We start from the raw sequence: 21,493 nt of genomic DNA on the forward strand, positions 1-21,493 counted from the left end.
GCCACCGTCGGGGGGAGGTAGAGGCTAAGCGGGGTGGAGCTTCGCTGTAAGCCGTGCAGGGGTGAGACCGTGGACTGGCTGTCATGGGGTTTAGGCCTGAGGTCAGGCTCTTGAGCAGAAAGGGGACACCATGAAAGCAGAGATCAAGGAAGATCCACATCCAAGGTACGCAGCTTCCGCCCCAGCCGGGTGCTGGAGCATGCACGTGACGCAGCTCGATAAATTAGGTCTTCGTAACAAGTGGCTCTTAGGCACGTTGTCTACGTTTTCTTTTGTTGGGTATATTTTTAAAAAGGCTGTCATTCAAAATGTAGCTCATACATAAAGTAGGTGTTTTTTCCTCTTTCTGACATAATGAGTTTCATTGATACTCGTGTTCCTTTCCTGGAAACTACTGCCCCCCCCCAAAAAAAACAACAAAAACAAAAAACTCCTATTAGCAGGTGCAGACCCACACAGCCGGGAGGGTGTGAGCGGGTGCAGACCCACACAGCCGGGAGGGTGTGAGCGGGTGCAGACCCACACGGCCGGGAGGGTGAGCAGGTGCAGACCCACACGGCCGGGAGTGTGAGCGGGTGCAGACCCACACAGCCGGGAGGGTGTGAGCGGGTGCAGACCCACACAGCCGGGAGGGTGTGAGCGGGTGCAGACCCACACAGCCGGGAGTGTGAGCGGGTGCAGACCCACACGGCCGGGAGGGTGTGAGCGGGTGCAGACCCACACGGCCGGGAGGGTGTGAGCGGGTGCAGACCCACACAGCCGGGAGTGTGAGCGGGTGCAGACCCACACGGCCGGGAGTGTGAGCGGGTGCAGACCCACACAGCCGGGAGGGTGTGAGCGGGTGCAGACCCACACAGCCGGGAGGGTGAGCGGGTGCAGACCCACACGGCCGGGAGTGTGAGCGGGTGCAGACCCACACGGCCGGGAGTGTGAGCGGGTGCAGACCCACACGGCCGGGAGGGTGAGCGGGTGCAGACCCACACGGCCGGGAGGGTGAGCGGGTGCAGACCCACACGGCCGGGGGTGTGAGCGGGTGCAGACCCACATGGCCGGGAGGGTGAGCGGGTGCAGACCCACACAGCCGGGAGTGTGAGCGGGTGCAGACCCACAAGTCGAGAGAGCCGCCCTGTTGCTGACAGTGGAGGACGGTGGGCACCTGTCCCCTCGTGCCCTGCCATCTGCCCCTTGACTGACCTGAACCTTCGACAGGTGCTGACAGGAGGACTTGGTCTGAGGAGTCTCAGGGCAATGATGGGGCCCAGGGTGCCCGGCTCTGCTCAGACCCCCAGTGGAAAAGCTCCTTTTCCAAGACGTGGTGAGAACCGGGAAGATGGTTTTGAATGGGTTCTACAAAATCGTCAAGTCAAAGTTAAACAAACATAAACGCATTAACCTAGGGCTTAGGGAGTGAGCAAGCTAGAGAAAGGCGAAAGCCATGGCTGAGATAGTGAGGGGTCCTCTGAGGTGCCCGAGAAGGTGGTAGCCCAGGGCCATGGTCGTTGCACAACCACCAAGTGCGAGGCTCTGTGCTAGGCCGAGGGCAGATGCAAAGGTGACTGAGGCCAAGTCTGCTCTCAAGTGGAGAAGCCATAGTTGCAGGTCCACAGGTGCCACCTCTTCAAGAACCCTTCCTGCTCTCTCTCTCTCTCTCTCTCTCTCTCTCTCTCTCTCTCTCTCTCTCACACACACACACACACACACACACACACACACACCCTGCCCAGGTCAGGAACCGCTGCCTTACCAGGGCCCATAGCCCCATGTGAACTGTCATTTCCTAACGTATCTGTCCCCCGTGCTCTCCCCAGTGCTAGGGTGTCATCTCTTGGGTCAATGTTTTAAAAAATTGATCATCCAGCCCTAGCCTGTGTGGCTCAGTGGATAGAGCATCGGCTCTCGGACCGAAGGGTCCAGGGTTCGATTCTGGTCAAAGGCTGTACCTCAGTTGCAGGCTCAATCCCCAGCCCTGATCGGGCCGTGACTCTCTCACATCAATGTCTCCCTCTGTCTCTCCTCCTCCTCCCTTCTATTCTCTCTAAAAACAAAACAATGGAAAAATACCCTCAGGTGAGGATTAACAACAACCAAAAACTTGACCATCCAGTGAGACTCGGTAAGGGCGTTTAGATCCAGCTGAGGCAGTGAATGTATAACCTTGTGTTATCTTGAGGCCAGTTGCTTTCCTAAGAGAAGTGGTTTATGAAATGTCCTTCAGGAGCTCAGAACAAAAACCAAACCCACCTCTGTGCTCCGGGGTGACTGTGGAATTCTGGGAAACGGCCGCCACCTACAGGCTAATGGATGCCCAGCCATTGGGGACAGGCTGGGCTGTGGGCAGAGCTCGCAGGAGGAAACACCCATCGCCTTTGACCCTCTCACTCCTGGGGAGGGGAGTGCAGCCTTTGTTTTCCTGGGACAGGGAGCGGGGGTGGCTTCGGGTGACGACAATGACCGTTAGTTGTGGAAATATTGCCCCTCACTCTGCTACGCAGATCGTGGCGTCCAGCCCGAGGGGTCCATGCCTGACCAGCACGGCAGCACCATCTTTGAAAGGGGTAAGGACGGACGATGAATGGATGCCACCCAGTGGGTGGCCCTTTGTGGGCTGTGGGGTGCAGAACCGTATTTCCTCCCTCCCTCCACATGATCTTAGTTCTCCCTTGACCTCTCTGTCCTTTCTCCTGACTCTGGCAGATATTCTTTAGGCCTCTGGACGATAACAGACTCACTGTATAGGTGACCAAAAACGCAATGCCGCATGCCACTCTCCGATGTTGAGTCCACTCTAATTGTGGTCACACTCACACCTGGCAGTCGTGGTTTCTTAGCAACCGGCTGGAAGCCGTGTGAAGTAGGTCTTGTTTGTCTCCAGGTTCATGTGTGTCAGAGCCGCAGTCACTGTTGACGTAGGTGGGTATTGGTGCGAGCTTCCATGTCTTCTCTAGGCTCTTCTACCGGGTAGTCACCCACCGAAGAGTCTGGAAGGCTGGAGTGCTCCTGCAATTGCTTCAGGGTCTGCCGCGAATTTTAAGAGGAGCGTCTTATCTGCTGATGTCACCATGTCAGGTGTGCTGTGCTTGGAGGTGGGCAATCTGCCTGGAGTTGTTCATCCATTGGGAAGACCTGCCTTGGTTTCTAAATCCGACACCCCTCCTCCTTTTGTGGCTTCAGCGACCTCAGAATGCCTCACTTCTCTGTCACCTCCCGCATCGGGGTGCAGAGAGGAGGAGGACTCAGAGTTGGTGAGGGGCGGGACTAGGACTCAGACCCGGAGCAGCCCGTGTGTCATCTGTGGGACAGGGAGGGGGTTTCTGATTTGAATCTTGACCTCAGATAGGGTCTTCTCCTTCTTTTTTAAATAAGTTTTTATTTATCTTAGAGAGAAAGGAAGGGAGAGGGAGAGAGATACACCAAACACGGATCGGCTTCCTCTTGCAGACCCCTGCTGGGGAGAGAGCCCGCACCCGGGGCATGTGTCCTGATCGGGAATCGGACCCACAGCCTCTGGGTGCAGGGGACAATCCCAGCCAGGTGAGCCGCACGGGCCGGCATAGGGCGCCTTCTCAAGGCCGGTAGCCGGAGTGTGCCTGGGGTCTGTGAGGTCTGCTGTCACTCCCCTGGAGCCGGCACCAAATGCTCATTGTTCGGCAGGCCCTTCCTCTGGGTCCAGACGTGGAGGAATGAAGCCCGGCTCTAGGCTCCATGGCGTGCACTTCCTGCCGCGGCACAGAATTCTGTCAGTCTGTGCTGAGGGAGTGCGTGAGCGAGTGGGTGCGTGAGCGAGTGAGTGATTCTAACTCCACGCACAGCCCAGGTCTGTGCTCGCCACGCACACTGAGGCAGAACACAATGCTTTCCACCCCGTGCTCAGGGGATCATGTGGCCGTAAGTGACGCACTCCTGCGCGTTCCCAGCGGACTGTAAGCTCTCATTGTTCACATAACTGTTCTCAGTCAGGATGGGGTGACACGGGGAGACGCAGGCTGCCCCCTCTTTGCGACAGGGAGCCGCCTGCGTCAGGGATGGGCCTTGGTGGGCGTCGTGGCCAACAGGTGGCAACGGGCCGCTCGGGCTCTGTTTGCCAAGACACGTGCCCCCACCCCAACCCCTCCCCGCACAGCGTTAAGACCCTGCTCGGTCCGGTCCCGCGGAGACTGTGCGGAAGCCTTCGAGACCAGCCTCGTTTGTTTCATCCCGAATGGCAGCCATTCTCACACAGCCTTACTTCTGAGGTGCTTTGAGTCTTTGGGGCCACAGCATCCCTTTATAGCTGATTCTCCAAATATAAACTGACCAAGCTCCGCCTCCTCTCCACGTCCAACCCACACCCTCTGGAAGCACCTCCCTGCGCAGCCTGCACCTCCAGGCTGTGCCCGAAGGTGAGGGCTGGAGAAGCCCTGTGCTGGCGAGCCATCCATCGTTCATGCTCTCATTTGTGTCTGCTCGCTAACCATTTCTTCTGTGTTGTCCCTCTTAGAACAAAGGCTCATCCATTTCCTGCCAAGTGCCAGACAGACTGGGAGATATGAAAATGAATGCCATTCTTTTCTTTTCTTAATCCTCACCCCAGGATATTTTCCCATTGATTTTTAGAGAGAGGGAAAGACAGGGAGAAATATCGATGTGAGAGAAACACATCGATTGGTTGCCTCCTGCACGAGCCCAGACCAGGGCCCAGGCTGGGGAGGAGCCTGCAACTGAAGTACATGCCCTTGACCGGAATCAAACCCAGTACCTTTCGGTCTGCAGGCCGATGCTCTATCCACTGAACCAAACTGACTAGGGCTGAATGCCATTCATTTTTTAAAAAATTTTGTTTTAATTAAAAAAATATATATTTTTTTATTATTAATTTCAGAGAGGAAGGGAGAGGGAGAGAGAAATAGAAGCATCAATGATGAGAGAGAATCATTGATTGGCTGCCTCCTGCACACCCCACACTAGGGATCAAGCCCACAACCCGGGCATGTGCCCTGACTGGGAATCAAACCGTGACCATAAGCCGAAGCTCACCCACTGAGCCACACTGGCCGGGCTGAATGCCATTCTTCATGGTGAAGAAACCCCATTCATGGGACAAAGTGTCTTTGTGGCACAGATTTTAATGAAGAGTTAGTTACTGGCAAAGATGGGGCCTTTCAAACTCAGCAATGCCAACCACGGGCAACCACCAATTGGCTCTCTGTTTCTGAGTTTGTTTCTGTTTTGTTTGTTCACTTGTTTTATTTTTTTAGATTGCATACAGAAGTGAAATCATATGGATCTTGTCTTCAAAGACAAGTATTTAAAAATATATGTATTTTTACTGTTGATAGTATAACAGATATCTCCCATTCCCACCCTCGCTCCCAGGTTGTCACAACCCTATTGCCCATGTCCATGGTCTATGCATAGAAGTACTATATAAGTTCTCTGGTTTATCTCTTCTCGTCCCCCCAACCCCGCATCAAGGTATGTCAGTCTGTTCCATGCCGCCATGCTTCGGGTCTTATTTTGTTGGTCAGTTCATTTTGTTCCTTACATTGCACAAATAAATGAGATCATGTGATACTTGTCTTTCTCTGACTGGCTTATTTCACTTAGCACAATACTCTCCAGGTTCATACATACTGTCCCCAAGGGTAAGAGGTCCCTCTTGTTTACAGCTGCATAGATTCCACAGTGTAAATGTCCCACAGCTTTTTTATCCACTCATCTGCTGATGGGCACTTGGGCTGTTTCCAAATCTTAGCTATTCTATCTAATAAAGAGGGAATATGCAAATTGACTGTCACACCATTACAAAGGTGGCGGCGTCCATAGCCACAAGATGGCGGCGGCCAGTCCCCTCAGCCCCGCTGGAATCCCCCAGTCTTTTCAACCCCGCCGGCAGGTGGCAGGCACATGGTGCAGCTGGACCCGCCCTCAGTCCCCCAGCTGCCCAGGGCTGGCCCGAGGCGCAGGCAAGCCTCAGATGGTGGCTGCCCAGCTGCCCAGAGCCGCCCTAGGCTCAGGTAACCAGGGCCGGCCGAGGCTTGCGCTGCCGGCAGTGGTGGCAGCAGAGGTGTGATGGAGGCGTCACCTTCCCCTGATTGCTGGGTCACCTCCTGCCCCTGAGGGCTCCTGGACTGTGAGAGGGGGCAGGCCATGCTGAGGGACCCCCCTCCAGTGCATGAATTTTCATGCTCTGGGCCTCTAGTTGTAAATAACTCTGCTATGAACATAGGGATGTATATATTCTTTCCAATTGGTGTTTTGGGGTTTTTAGGCTATATCCCCAGAAGTGGGATTGCTGGGTCAAATGGAAGTTCTATTTTTAATTCTTTGAGGAAACTCCATACTGTTTTCCATAGGGGCTGCCCCAGTCTGCATTCTCACCAGCAGGGAACTAGGGCTCCCTGGCCCCACATCCTCCCAGCACTTGCTGTTTATTGATTTGTCGATGATGGCCATTCTGACAGGTGTGAGGTGGTATCTCACTGTGGTCTTAATTTGCATCTCTCCGAAGACTAGTGACATTGAGCATCTTTCCATGTGTCTCTTGGCCATTTGTATGTCCTCTTTGGAGAAGTGTCTATTCAGATCCTCTGCCCACTTTTAATTGTTTGTCTTCCTTTTGTCGAGTTGTATGAGTATGTTATATGTTTTGGATATTAACCCCTTATCAGATGTAGCATTGGCAAATATGTTCTCCCATGCAGTGCAAAGATAAAAATTAAAACAAGAGATGTACCTGGTTCCTATCACTTAGGAAATTTCCAGGGTTTTAGGAGCTCTGTGCCAGGAACCAGGGCAGAGACCAACATATGTATCTTCTGTTCTCTCACAAATGGTCTGTTAACGGCAGACAGAACAGATAGATTAATCACTAAGATAATTTTTTGAAAACTTCTAAGCCAAGAGTTTCAATCTCCTTTTCTTCATGACATCTGTTAGTCAGCTGTGATCCTGAACCGATTTGAGTTCCATCAACTCTCTTTGCTAGCGAGGCGGTCCTCGAGGGAGAGGAGGACGGGAGTTGGCGGGGCATGAAAAATTCATGGCTGGGGGATGCAAGGCCTTCAAAGGAAGGATTAATTTTCGTGGCCTGTAGAATCTGATATGTTAATAACCAGTCTTGTTCAAAAGAGCTTAGATGAACAAATTTGTTGAGGCAACACTTATTCAAACCTTTGGGTGTGGGGAAGTGAGAGTGAACTGTAGCTGCGTGCCCTAGGCTCTCCTATGTATTTTTAAAAATCATTTAGATATCTTTTTATTGATTTCAGAGAGAGGAAGGGAGAGGGAGAAAGAGAGAGAAACATCAATGATGAGAGAGAATCAGTGATCAGCTGCCTCCTGCACACTTCCCACTGGGGATCAAACCCTCAACCCAGGCATGTGCCCTGACTGGGAATCTAACAGTGACCTCCTGGTTCAGAGGTTGACGCTCAACCACTGAACCACATGGGCCGGGCCTTTCCTATGTACTAATGTGTTGAGATCAAGGTGAATAAATGCATCAGGAGAGACCATTTTGCCTCGTACCTAAATGAAGCTCATGGTTGAATAAGAGGATCAAGAAATTCAGATCTCAACCAGTATGCCACGCACTGTGCCAGGTGCTGGGGCTTCGAAGTGAAATTCAGCTAAGTCCTCGTGCTGGAGAAGCCTCCGTTTTCCTGAAATGGAATGTGGTGGTTGGGTTGGGTGGGCATGGAGCCCTCCCATCTCTTGGCGCCTTGGGAAATGACCACTAGGATCCAGAGGCCACAACCCCCCTGCCCCAATGCTGGAGGAAGTCATTCCACCCCATAGAGGTTGGTAAGCTAAGAGTCCTCATGGCAACAGATGAAAGGAAGTTGGGGCTGGGTGTGAGGGCCCAGCTGTGCACACGCTGTCCCCTCCTCTGCTGACGTCTAACCTGATGACCCCTTGCTCATTGCAGAGACAATGTCCCAGGAAATGGGGTTTGGCTGCAGAAGAAGGAGCAGAAGAAAGGGAGCTGCCGGGAAGGGACAGACAGTAGAGCCCTACAGATTCAGGTAGAAAAACGAGCTAAAAGCTAACACTTATTGGACCCTCATCGCATCCCGGCACTACCGCTGTCTCAGCTGATTCTCACGGCAACGCCATGTGGCTGGCAGTCCTCACCCCCCCACCCCCCCCGTAACAGAGGGGAGGAAACTGAGGCTCGATGGGCTAAACTGCCCAAGGAGACAGCAGAGTTGAGGCGAGAACCCAGGTGTGCCTGATGCCCGTGCCTGTGCTCTCGATGCCGAGCGGCAGGGGTTCTGAGCCGCAGTGGCCAGGGACCTGGGGGTGCGGAGGGGGGTTCCTACGATGCAGATTCCCAGTGCCGCTCCAGACCTGCTGAGTGAGACCTGGGGGTGGCGCCGGGGAATCAGAACACCAAGGCACCTTGGAGGCGCCTGGTCGGAGTGAGGCAGAGAGGGGAAGTGCGTGCCCAGGCCCCAGGGCTGGGAGGACCAGGCGGTGTGGAGAGGGTGTGCACAGGGCACCAGACAGGGTACGAGGGCCAGCCCCTGAGAGGCGCCCTCCATGTGTGACAGCAGGCTCCGGGGAACCTGTGCTCCGGGAAGAAAAGGGAGAGAGGGAGCCAGGAGCTTTAACCAGGGCTTATGCTATTTCTTTCCAGCATTTTTGCCTGCAAGGCCAACCCACTTCCCAGCCTGGTCACCAGGGTAACCATCACCCCCACCTCGACAGGCAAGTGTGTGCCCAGCTCCTTGCACCCACACCCGCGGCCTCGGGGACCAGCCCTGTAATCAGCCTCCCGCTGCCTCTGCACAGGGCAGGAGACAGGCAGCCCCTCACGGTTCTGCAGACACCCCCTCCCCCGGCGCACACGCGTTTGCTTGCCTCGCCCACTGCCTCCCAGGACACAAATGTGCAATCTGCGGGCGGCGCGTATCAGCACCCCTGGGGTGGAATCTGCCCTCGAGGGGGGGCACGAGCCGACACAGCCCCCACAGGAGAAAGGCACCCCGCCCCGGAGGAGGGGCCTCGGCGGGAACGTCCTTGGTCCCTCCAGAGGCCCCGAGGGGGCGGCTGGAGTGGAGCAAGTTTGCCAAGAGACATCAGAGAGGGCTGAGGCCTCAGCAGGGAGGAGGCTGGAGGAGAAGCAGCGCCCTGGCTGCCAGCCCAAGGCCCCCCCGGAAGGCGGCACCCCCTCAGCACAGGCCCCGGGTCTGACCATGCAGGTCAGGAGGCTGGGTGCCCTCCTCCCGGCCCCCCAGAACAGGTTCACCAGGCCAGGCTGCGGGCCATGGAGTCGCCGTCAGGACTTCAGAAAACCAATCCCCCCCCCCCCCCCCCCCCCCCGCCGCAGGGCAGGCCCAGGTGCCGCCCCCTCCTTCCTCGGCTGCTGGAGCCCATCGCTCCCCCCTGCTCTCCGACCCCGTCCCAGACGCTGTGGCCGTCTCCTGCCTCACCTATGGCTGGCCTGGCCCCCAGCGCCCCCTCCTTAGTCCTGGACACATCCTAGGCTGTCCGATGCCCTGGGTCCCACCTGACTCCCAGCCTCTGAGCCACTGACTCACTCAGCCCTGGGGACCAGGGCTTGCCGTCTTGCTAACCCTCCTCTCTGTCCCTGCAGCCTTCCTCCCGAGGGGCTGGATCTAGTGGGTAGAGGCCAGGCTGCTGCTAAACATCCTACAATGCAAGGTCTCTCCTCCTCCCCAACAAAGAAACAAGGTGAGAAGCCCTGGTTTAGCGCCCAAGGTGACTAGGTCTGACTTTTGGGTTAACAGGATCAGTCTGAAGCCCAGGCTCTGTGAATCCCGGTGAGAGGTCATCGTGGCTTGGACCCTGGAGATAGGAGATCTTCTACTATGTAATTCAGTGCTTTCTGTTCTATCCTTCCTGTCTCTACCCTCTTTCTTTCTCTTCCCATTTTCTCAGTCAACATCAACAGAGCCCTACTATGTGCTAACCCTGGGTCAGGTGCTGAGCAGTTTCCAACGGACGTGGTCCACTAGGAACCTCATCTAGTTGTCCAGACTCAAGCCGAAGAGAAGGGAGCTCCAGGGAGCAGCCGCTGACCTGGGACAGACGTTGGCAAGTCTGCTTGGGGCTGCAGGTGGAGCTCTTTGGCGACTGTCCCCATCTGCCATCCACGTAGACATGAAAGAGAGTGAAGAAAGAGAGCTGGGTGGGTGATGCCCAAAACTCAGACATCATCCTTAATGCCTCTGCCTCCCTGACCTTTATCCTCTCCCCAACACATCCCCAGTTCCTCCCAAATCTCTCAAATCTGTTCACATGGCTCCATCTCTATCATGACTCCAGTCCAAGCGACTGTCATGTCCCACCTGGTCTCTCTGTCGTCACTCTTTTGCCGCTTGGGGTGGGTGTGTACGTTTACTCTTCCTTGGTTATTCACGAGGTTGAGCTTCTTTTCAGAGGTTTAGTGGTGACTCCTCCTCGGCAATCTGGTTGGTTATATGCTCTGCCCACTTTTCTGTGTAGTTGTCTTCTTACTGATTTGTTGGATTCTTGATTCTGGACAGCGATCGTTCTTTGATTAATTTGTTGTAAATATCTTTTCTCACTCTATAGTTTGTCTTGTCGCTGTCTTTGTGGTGTCTTTTGGTGAATATAAGTTTCTTAACTTTAAGGTAGTTAGATTTATCAATCTTTTATTTTATAGCATGCGCTTTTTGTTTTGTTTATGAAAACACTCCTGTCTGGCCAGTATGGCTCAGTGGTTGACCTATGAACCTGGAGGTCACGGTTCCATTCCCAGTCAGGGCACAGGCCTGGGTTGCGGGCTCCATCCCCAGGAGGGGGCGTGCAGGAGGCAGCCGATCAATGATTCTCTCTCATCATTGATGCTTCTATGTCTCTTTCTCCCTTTCCCTTCCTCTCTGAAATCAATAAAAAAAGAAAACACTCCGTATGCTGTCTAATATCATAAAACAATTCTCCTATGTTTTCTTTAAAATGTTTGAAAGCCTTGTCTTTCATGTTTAGGCTTTTTTTCCACCTGAAATTGATTTTGGTGTATGGTCTGAGTAGAAAGCTAATTTAACTATCTTCCTCACACAGAAAACCACACTCACTTCCTGCTGCTGCTGTGACAAATGACCATCAGCCTAGTGGCGAGAAACGACACAAATGTCTTCTCCGTCCTGGAGGCCAGAGCTGGTCTCCTGGCCCCACAGCAAGGTGTCCGCCGGGCTGCATTCCCACCGGAGGCTCTAGGGGAGCTGAGGGGTTGGTTTTTCCTTTTCCAGCTTTCAGAGGCTGCCCGCTGTGGTGCCCTCAGGTCTTCCGGACCAGCCATGGCCAGTCAAGTTTCTGTTGCCTCCCATCACCTCCGCCTTCCTCTTTCACTTCTGAGGACCCTAGGGTTACATCAGGCTCACCTGGATCACCCAGGAGGAACTCTCCACCTCAAGATGTTTCAGCTCGTCACGTCTCCAAAGGCCCTTTTGCCATATCCGTTCACGTGGTCACGGGATCGGGGGATCAGGGTGTGCACATCTTTGGGAGAGGATTATTCTGCCTCTCACAACAATCAGTTGATTCAGCGCAGTTTATGAAACCTTTTCTGAAGCTGGGTACGGGGCGGAGGCGGGGAGGGGGACCACACTGGTCTAGTGGTAATAAAAATAGCAAATACCGAGCGCTTATTTTGTGGCAGGAATTTCTCTAAGCATTGCATACATGTTATCTCATTTAACCCTTACGAGGCTTTGTGCTGCGTACTGCTCTCGTTCCTTAGAGATGAGTGAAGGGGGGACAGAATGGGGGGGTTCCTTCCTTGCCCACAGTAGGAAGTAGCAGAACCAGGATTCAAACTCGGGGAGTTAGGCTCCAGAGTCCATGTGCCTAGTAACCACGCTATGGCTGAATGAGCCAAGGAGGTGAGTACATTTAGCTTTCCTTAACTGTGTGCCGCAGCCCCAGTCACACCAGCTGTCAGAACCTCAGGGTCATTATCTGCTAACTTGGGTGGTCCTGCCTGCCTGCCGCACGTCACAGGGCTGCTGTCAGGGCACAGGGAGCCACGTGTCAAGAAAGCAGCCCGATGAGGAAAACCGGCGCCAGGAGCTGTTCCTCTGCGTGTTCCTGGCAGAGCCAGGGCTGGGGCTCGGGCTTCCTGGCAGCCAGGCGCGGGTGGGCTATCTCCACCCCAGGTGGTGACTGTAGCAGGTACAGATTCCAGCCATCGGTGGGACATTCTCCTTCATCCGCCTCCTGCCCTGGAACAGCCAACATGAAAGCTATGTCTTGGTGATTCAATCACTCCTCATTAAGAATGTCATCAGACCTCAGATGGTGCTATTACAAAATCCAAATATGAGCTAATACTTCTTAGCTGAAACAGGGTCAAGTTTGCAAATGTTATTCGGTATCAGTTACAGATCAAGGGGAAAAGGAGGAGAATTTCAGAAATTGACAGAAAAGGGAGGCTGCAAGGTATTGGCTAAGGACCCGCCCCCTTGCCCTCTTCTCTGATCCTGTCAGGATATACCACTTTCTGCTCCCCCCCCCCCCCCAGCTCCCCGTATCCCCCCTCAGTGGAATAGGGATCAGGAAAACCTGAATTTCAGATTTGGGGTAACCACTGACTGTTTCTTGCTTTGAACTTCAGAGGCAATACTGGGAAAAGAAAAAGAACAAAGAGTGGGAGGACTCACTCTACCAGGCATTAGGGTGTATGTAGCAAAGCCATAGCAGCAAGATCAGCGCAGCACTGGTGACAAGAACAGGACTAGACCAATAGAACGGCAACGAGAACTCAGAAACAGACACAGGTGTCTACGGGGACGTGGCATCTAATCCAGGCACCATCACACATCGGTGGGAAACAGATGGATTGCTCGGTGGGCATTGCTGGGAAAGCTGGCTCCTTGGTGAAAATCACATCACATTCCTACTTGGAATGAATTCAGACCTCACTGTGAGAGTTAAAGGCAGGAAGTTAAATAGAAGAAAATGTAGGAGAATATTTTGCGACTGTGGGTAGAAAAGATCCTTAAACAAGCCCCCAAAGCACACTCTGCAAAGCTAAAATCTGATGCATTTGGCTACACCAGAATGAAGGATTTCCCCTATTGGGTAAGATAGCAAAAACCACGCTAACAGGATGCATGAAAGGTTGGGAGATGTTTGCAATGCCCAAGCCTGACAAGGGATTAATATTTAGAATATTTAAGAACTTCTTCAATTCTTTAAAAAATTACCTTTATTGTTGAAAGTTTTACAGATGTCCCCTTTGTTTTCTTTTCCGATTGACCCCTTTCTTCTCCCCCTGCCCCATCCCAGGCCTTCGCCACACTATTGTGTGTCCAGGGGCAGAACTCCTTCAATTCATTCAGAAAAAAAAAAGGTTTGGCTCAGTGGATAGAGCGTTGGCCTGCGGACTGAAGGGTCCCAGGTTCGATTCCGGTCAAGGGCATGTACACTGGTTGCGGGCACATCCCCGGTGGGGGTGTGCAGGAGGCAGCTGGTCGATGTTTCTAGCTCTCTATCCCTCTCCCTTCCTCTCTGTAAAAAATCAATAAAATATATTTTAAAAAAAGAAAATAAAAAAAGAAAGAAAAAGGAAATCTAGCAGAAAAAGAGGCAAAAAATGTCAATAGCTACTTCACAGAAGGAAAAAAAATCTCAATGGTTCTTACGTATATATGGAAAAATAATTAACACCACTAATCACCCAAGAAATACAAATGAAAATTACATTGTGATAGGACTCTACCAATATGAGGTTGATATAAATTGGGATGTTGGATAATACCAAATGTTACCGTACAGAGTAGGGAAACGGGAATCTTCCTGCCTTTATGTGCCACTGGCGGGAGTGCAAAGTGACAGTCATTCTGGAGAAAGAGATGGCAGAGTAAACTATGACCCAGCAATTCCATTTTCCTTGTGGTCCGTAAGAGACGCATCCCATCCCGGCATTGTTTGTGGTAACAAGGAACTGTTGGCACCATAACTGTCCATTGTTTGAGGAACTGATAAGTAAACGTGTTAGATGCCCAAATCCAATGCCATTGGTGGTAGGAATTAATGAGCTCCTGATATACACAGCCTCAGGCATGGATCTCTAAAGCATTACGCTGAGGGAAAAACAAGAAACATTAAGTGAGTTCTGAGCACAAGACCATTCATGTATATTAAAAATAAATACACAAACTAAAAACTTTTCAGGACATACACTTGTACTGGTACATAAACATATGAAAGAGGGTGCAAATGGGAGGTAGAGAAATGGGCGGGCGTGTGAAGAGGGGATGAGTGGAAAACAACAAAGTGAAAAAAAAAGAAAGAAAAAAAGAGAGGGGGGCCTTGCTGATCCTTAGGAGCTGAAGAGCATCATCAACCTGACGTCCAAAGTCGCCCCAGTCGCCCTTTCATCGTTTTCTATTCTGAATAGAATCAAACGCAAGGACGCATCGTGGCTGCCCAGAGCAGGGCCTCTTCCCCCCACATGCCAAGCTCTCGCTTCCCCGCACGCCAAGTTCTACTCCGACTGCAAGTCCCACCACCAAAACACGCCCAGGCTTCGATCCGCAATGGCTTTTACTCCTATTATTGATTTCTTTTGGAAAAGTGTTATTGATCGTTTAAGATTCAGTGTAAGTGCCTCCCCTCCAAGAGTCCTTTCCTGACCGCGGCCCTTTCCCAAATGCTAGCCCCTCCAGGACCTCACTTCCATACGCCCCCTTTCCCCTCCTCCCCACACAAGTCGCGGTGCACTTGCTTATTTTGGGGGACACACCTGTCCCCCAGGGCTAGCGCTGAGCTGGGCTGGTCTCAGTGTCCACAGCCAGCCTGCGGGGATGGGCCGTCCCGGGAGTCCCTGGAAGTTACTGGCCAGTTAAACAAGACTCCGCCCACTTCCCACCCCTCTCCTTTGCTTCCCTCTCATTGGTTCAGCCTCTCTACCGTCTCCCGCCCCCAACCCGCCCCCAACCCGCCCCCGCCGGTGGCGGCAAGTGGAAGGCTCTGCGCACGCGCCGCGGGGTGGGACGCGCTCGGTTGGGAGCTGGAAGCCGAGAGGGGCGGGCGCAAAGGGGTCGCGAAGGCCGCGGCCACTTTGCAAGGCGGTTGCGTCCAGCCCTCGAGCGCGCAACGCCGGGGGGAAGGGGCGGGATTGAGGCGGACGCTGTGGCACGTCCCCCGCCCTGGCCCCGCCCCTGCCCCTCCCGCCTGCCTGCCCCTCCCTTCCCCCCTCCCGTGCGCCTAGCCCCGCCCTCTCGCCTGCCCGCCCCGCCCCCTCCCGTGCGCCTAGCCCCGCCCTCTCGCCTGCCCTCCCCGCCCCGCCCCCTCCCGTGCGCCTAGCCCCGCCCTCTCTCCTAGCCCCGCCCTCTCTCCTGCCCGCCCCGCCCCGCCCCCTCGGCGGCCGCGCTCCCTCTCTCGCTGCCGGCTCGCCGCTCGCTGCCCGCCGGGTTCCCGCGGCCGAGAGCGGGAGAAAGTCCTGCTGGCGGGCGCCCGCGGGGCTGCGCGCGTCCGGCATCCGGGGGCCGCTCCGGCCCGGGCGGCGAGGGGGCCCGGCGGTCCATGCATCCGCCGCCGTCCGCCGCCGCGATGGATTTCAGTCAGAACAGTCTGTTCGGCTACACGGAGGACCTGCAGGAGCTCACCATCATCGAGAGGCCGGTCCGCCGGAGCCTCAAGGTGCGCGCCCCGGGGAGGAGGAGCTGCCCGCTGGGCGCCCGGCGGCCGGCCCGGTCCCGACCCCGGCCCGTCCCGGTGGCGGCGCCTCTCGGTGCCCGGCGGGCCCCTCAGCCTCCTCCGCTCGCCGTGTCCCCCTAAACCGGCCCTTCCGGGGCCCCTTCTTCGACGCAGCCGGGTTGGTTCTCCCAGCCTGACCCCCAGCTTCGAGGGACGAGCCCTTGGCTCTCTCCTCGGACCCTGGCCCTCGGCCCCCTGGTGCCCTTCCCCAGCCCGCCCCCCGAACGGCCGGCCGAGCCCCCGTCTTTCGGGTCCGCCCGGCGTCTGCCCCGCCGCCCCTCTCGGCCTCTCCGGGGTCCTCCCCCGGTGCCCCCTCGGCCCCGGTGCTGTCTCAGTTCTGGCCCCAGTCCCCCTCCTCAGTCAGCACCGCCGCGATCCTGACCCCCCACCCGTCCTGAGACACCCCAGATCCCACCCCTCCTCCGAGTCATCCCGGCCTCCCTTCACCTCCAGCCAGCACCCGTCCTGCTCCCCACCTTCATGGCCCCGCCGACCCTTTGCCTCCATCCTGAGTCACCCGAAGTCCTCTCCTTCCGTCCCCCCGCCCGGCCCGGCCCTCCTAGGACCTGCGCCCCACCGTCTTGAGGAAGGCAGCCTTCTCTAGCGCCCCGCACCCCGGCGGCTCCCCCACCCGCAGAGTCATCGTCCGCCCAGCCTCGCGGAGGCTCCAGCCCTCGCTGCCGGCAAACCCCGCTCACGGCCCGGCCCCAGCCCGCCCTTCGCAGCCCCTTCAGCTCCTGCTCCCACCGCCCTGAGATCTCCAACCTTGGATTTCCTTCCAGCTTCCCATTTTACAGGACCCCCCCCCCCCCAATCTTCCCCAGCTTCCAGATTTCGTCTTTTTCATTCCCACTCCGCTGCAGTCTTCATCCATCACCCCTTGGAGCATTTCCTGGGGTGGAAAATGCCGGAGAAACAGCCTTGGGGTATTAGAGATAAAAAGTGTGTATACATTTTTAAAGATGCACATAAAATTGATTTCAGCACTGTTCTGAAGCCACAATGTGATTCTCAAGCTTCAATCTAAAAGCTAGAAGAGCGGAAAAAAAAAAAAAGAAACAAAAACCAAACCCAAACCTCCTCAACCCAAACCCAACAATTAGAGACCGCTCCCTCAGATCCTTGGTTGGATTTCAATGAAAATGCTCAGTTGGGAAACTTCTCCATTCGGCAGGAGCAGTTCCCTAGGGCCCCTGGAGGGCACTGGGGGCAGGCTGATGCCGGTGGTGGATATAATTTGTGTTTTGCACTTGACAGACACCAGAAGAAATAGAAAGACTGACAGTGGATGAAGACCTCGGGGATATTGAAAGGGCCGTTTACCTGCTCAGGTATTTCCGGAAGTCCTGTGAAATTCCTGCTCTTCCCGTGTGGACCAACGCTTTCTGAAATGTCACGCTGCCGTTATGTTCAGGTTCACTTACCCACTTGAGCACAGTACTTTGGCAAGCATAGCACTTAATTTTGTTTTAGCTCTTACTCCCACCTAAACTAAGATTTATAAATCAAGATTTAGCTATGGACTTACACATTTGAGAACTGAAATAAAATAAGATACCTGACTTAAAGAATACTGCTTGGAGGAGGAGGAACAGAACTAATGATTTGAGTTGAATCTCATTCTTTTTTTTATTTTCCAGCTTTAGTGGTTCTCACATAACATCCAATAAGTTTAGATGAGACTCAAGAATATCCAGGGATTAATTTAAGTTACTTGTAGAGTGTGAACCTTATATACTATTTACTATATAAAAAAAAAATCCACAAATATGGTAGTTGTTCATATTACTTTCGCTATGTGAGCTTCATAATAATACTTGAGAGATTTTAAAATTTAATTGCATTCACTCTCATTTAAGTTTCATCTCACAAGCGCTACAGAATTGCTTAAGGCAAATGTTTATTGTAAATATTTACAAGATTTCTCTCAACTATTTTAAAAATTGTGATTTTAGCTTCTTAAAAGCAAATGTGGCCAACATTAATGAACATATCTATACTTTGGAAACCAAAATTTTTCTAAGGTACTTTGTGTACTTTTGTTTTAAAAATGCTCTTTAATTAGTGCAACGTTTTTTTTTTCTCCCTTTCAGCAAATTAGTTTTCACTTTTAGTTTTTCAGAATCTGATTTTGAAGACTGGTGTGATTTACCACTGGGATATTTTGTCATCCTTGTTTCCTTAGCTTCGGTCTACTTTTCCAGTTTCAGGTGCTGGCAAGTTACTTGTTCTTCTTCCTTGTGTCTAGATTATGTTTCTAGTTCCATGTTACTCATCGAAGGATCCTATTAAAAAAAATCCCTTTCCATGGCACCCGTTATAAAAAAATGTTCTTTAGTCTATTAGTGGCATCTTGGGTTTCTGTTCTTAGTTTAGTCGGAATTTTAGCATGCTTACAATTTGGAGCATCCTCTCCAATAATTCTATCACTTTAAAATGTTTCTGGATCTTGGACCTTCTGTTGATGTTATTGATGGTCTTTGGTAGCATGCTCTCATCAAGTCTACCTACTTATTTAAAAGAAAACTTTTATTTATGTATACATTAACAGTATGTGTTTTGATGTTTACATAGAGAATAATCCAACATTTAACCTATTTTGATGTTTTATTGCTACATTTGAAGTACATTATTCCATGAACATGAACATGTTAGTACATGAACATGTCCAACATGGTGAACAGTAGTTACAAACACTTGTCTTTTCCCACAGTTTTTTTTTTTTTGATTGGAGTAGGTAGACAGTTGGTAAAAGTTTGGATAAGTTTATTTTTAACATACTGCAGTAAATGATTTGAAATAAGGTCTTAATTACTCCGCCTGAATTCTTTTCTTTGTCTAAATGCTGGCTTACAATGAGGAAATGGAGTCTTGCTCTACTTACTTGTGACAGCAGATACCTTATTCTAGATATCAGTGACAAGCCTTCTTTTTTAGGATGGCTTATTTGTTTTTATTTTACTTTTATTGCTTGTTACTGAACCAGGTCTTCTGAGGTGTCTGTATTTCTCAAGGCACCGAATATAAGTTTCATCTAGTCCTGGAACTTACAAAGCCCTGATAGAGACAGCTGGGTCCTCTCATTCTTCAACAAGAGAATTTAAAAAGAGATCCGATATCTCTCAGTTTCTTACGGCTCATCTGCCTTGAAGGAGGTTTGCAAGGTGACTGAGAAGGCAAACACTAGTTGGGTTGTGTCTGGGTCTGCAGCTGAATTCTTCTTTTGTCTTCCCAACATCTCACCACCTCCTGGGGGGAAGCAGGGTTTCACCTTAGGCCGGCGGCCTGAAAGGTTCTTTCATGCCTGGGATTGGGGGAAGGTAAGGGATTGTTTGTAGAACTGCTCCAGAGGCTGCCTCCGTTAAAGCCTCCTCTGATCTCCTGTACTGAGCCTTCTATTTTAGATGTGTTTTATTCCTTTAAAAAAATGTCTGTACTCCCCAATGCTGTAGAACCTAATATTGAGTTCTGTTTTTCTCTCTCTCTGATTTTCAGGTTTATTTTTGAGCGCTTTACCTTTCCCTTGGGTCTTTAGTATCCAGACGTTCTTTTTTGCTCTCCGCTTTTGAATGTCAGATTTGTTTTTTTTTAGCTCTATTATTTTGTATATTAAAACTATTTTGGAGTGTTATGTTAAATTAGAATTTAGAGTCAAATGAGTAAACATCAGTAGGAAATGCTTTACATTAGTAGAGATTCTCCTAACTTAAAATGAATCTAATATTTAAAAAAGCACTGTCATCCAATGAAAAACAAATCACACTGTTTATTATCTTACTTTAAAGTGTGGTAGATCAATTATTAATGCTGTTTTCACAATTAAGTTTAGAACATTGTGGTACTTAAAGATTTGACACAGACAAATTTGCGGTTTTGCATAAATATGATGCTGATATACCCATCTGTGGCATTTAGCACTGAAGCAAAACAACTTTCCTAATAGTCACAGCTTGTGGATTAGTCAAAATCTTACTGCAACATCTTTTTCCTGTTCTCTCTCCTCTTTGAGATTTTGGCATATATTTTAGGAATGTACTTAAAACATGTGAATTATTTTGCTAGAGGAGAGTCTTTAAGTGTGTATGCTGTGCTTTCATTAGATAAATCTTTACTCATATCTCTAATTGCATACCAGATAAATCGCATACTCTTAAACTTAGCATAAGTGACTCGATCTTAGCTGTGTAATGTGGTATCCTACTGAAACCTCATTTTGTTTTAATGGCATAATTGAGATGTAATTCATATACAATACAGTTCACCCATTTGAAGTATAGGGTTCAGTGGTTTTTAGTATATTCAGAATAGTGTAACCATCACCACAATAAATTTTAGAACATTTTCATCACCCAATAAAAAACCCTGTACCTATTAGCAGTTCCTCTCCACTGCCTCCCCCCCTGCCCAGCCTTTGGGAGCCACTACTACTCTGAACCTTTCATGTAAGTTAAATGATACAATGTGTGGCCTTTTGTGATGGACTTCTTTTACTTAGCATGTGTTCAAGTTTTACCCATGTTGTAGCATGTACTGGTACTTCATTTTTTATTGATAGTATTCTGTTGTGCGGATATATCCCATCTTCTTTATTCATTCATCAGTTAGTGGATAGTTGGGTTGTTTCCTTTCAGTCCTCTGAAGCAGTCAAGCTGGCTTCTTCACTGTTACTTAGCTATATTGTGTTCATCCTTGCCTCTGCTTTTACCCACCCCGGGACACCCTTTCATTCTGTCTACCCGGCATTTTCCATCCCCGGGATCCAGATGTGATCTTGCATCTTAGGGAAGGCCTTTCCTGACTGCTGAAACCACCTGGATGCCAGGCTTCTCCGAGCTCCCATATCATTTAGTGGCTGCATCCCGAAATTAATTACTGCTCTGTATTCCTTAGCATGTGGGGTGTGTGTGTGTGTGTGTGTGTGTGGTGTGTGTGTGTTTGGTGTGTGTGTGGTGTGTGTGTGTTTGGTGTGTGTGTGGTGTGTGTGGTGTGTGTGTGTGGTGTGTGTGTGGTGTGTGTGTGTGTGTGTGTGTGTGTGTGGTGTGTGTGGTGTGTGTGTGTGTGGTGTGTGTGTGTGTGTGGTGTGTGGTGTGTGTGTGGTGTGTGTGTGGTGTGTGTGTGTGGTGTGTGTGTGGTGTGTGTGTGTGGTGTGGTGTGTGTGTGTGTGGTATGTGTGTGTGTGTGTGTGGTGTGTGTGTGTGGTGTGTGTGTGGTGTGTGTGTGTGTGTGGTGTGTGTGTGTGGTGTGTGTGCGTGGTGTGTGTGTGTGTGGTGTGTGTGGTGTGTGGTGTGTGTGTGTGTGTGTGTGTGTGTGTGTGTGTACATTTTCCTATCAGATTGCGAGCTCTTGGAGGATGAGCTGTATTTGATGTGGTTGCTGTTTTGGTTCTTGCTTGTACTTTGCTGCAATGGAAATACACACCTCTTAGTAGAAGAAAGTGTATTTGTTTATTTGAAGATGACCAAAGTGTCAGGTGGGTTAAGCCACTTCTGATTTTTTGGTATCTTATCCAATAGAATCGGGCAGATTTAAGTTATATCCGGTTGTGCCATGTACTACTATCTGTGTGACGAGGGGCAAGTTACTCATGATTGTTAAGCCCTTGCTTTCGCATCTGTAAATGGAATAGTAATTTCTGTTCCCTCAGGTTGTTGCACTATGTGTAGAGCCCCTGCCACAGAATAGGTACCTAATTAACGTTCATTCCCTCTGTCACCTTTCCTTGCTACTTAGGTGCTCAAGGTAAATGTCCAACTTTAAAAGAGGATAACAGTATTAATTTTGCCTTCCAATCTACATATATAAAAGCCTAAGCGACCAAACAATT

At 51.2% G+C, this 21,493-nt stretch overlaps 1 protein-coding gene across 4 annotated transcripts in view; it reads left to right on the forward strand.

Annotated features, from left to right (window-relative positions):
* Positions 1 to 15,347: 15,347 nt before the first annotated feature.
* The window catches only part of PPP4R4 (protein phosphatase 4 regulatory subunit 4), an 83,590-nt gene continuing 77,444 nt past the window's right edge, over positions 15,348 to 21,493 (forward strand). For 3 of the 4 annotated variants that reach the window (XM_079769067.1, XM_079769062.1, XM_079769063.1), the window contains exons 1-2: positions 15,348 to 15,612; positions 16,927 to 17,000. In XM_079769067.1, the coding sequence (XP_079625193.1) occupies positions 15,496 to 15,612; positions 16,927 to 17,000 (191 nt within the window). In that variant the 5' untranslated portion in view covers positions 15,348 to 15,495. The remainder of the gene's footprint in view (positions 15,613 to 16,926; positions 17,001 to 21,493) is intronic. The other variant, XM_079769065.1, reaches the window with a different exon arrangement.

This window comes from Cnephaeus nilssonii (genome assembly GCF_951640355.1).
Source record: "Cnephaeus nilssonii genome assembly, chromosome: 4".
Lineage (NCBI taxonomy): Eukaryota > Metazoa > Chordata > Mammalia > Chiroptera > Vespertilionidae > Cnephaeus > Cnephaeus nilssonii.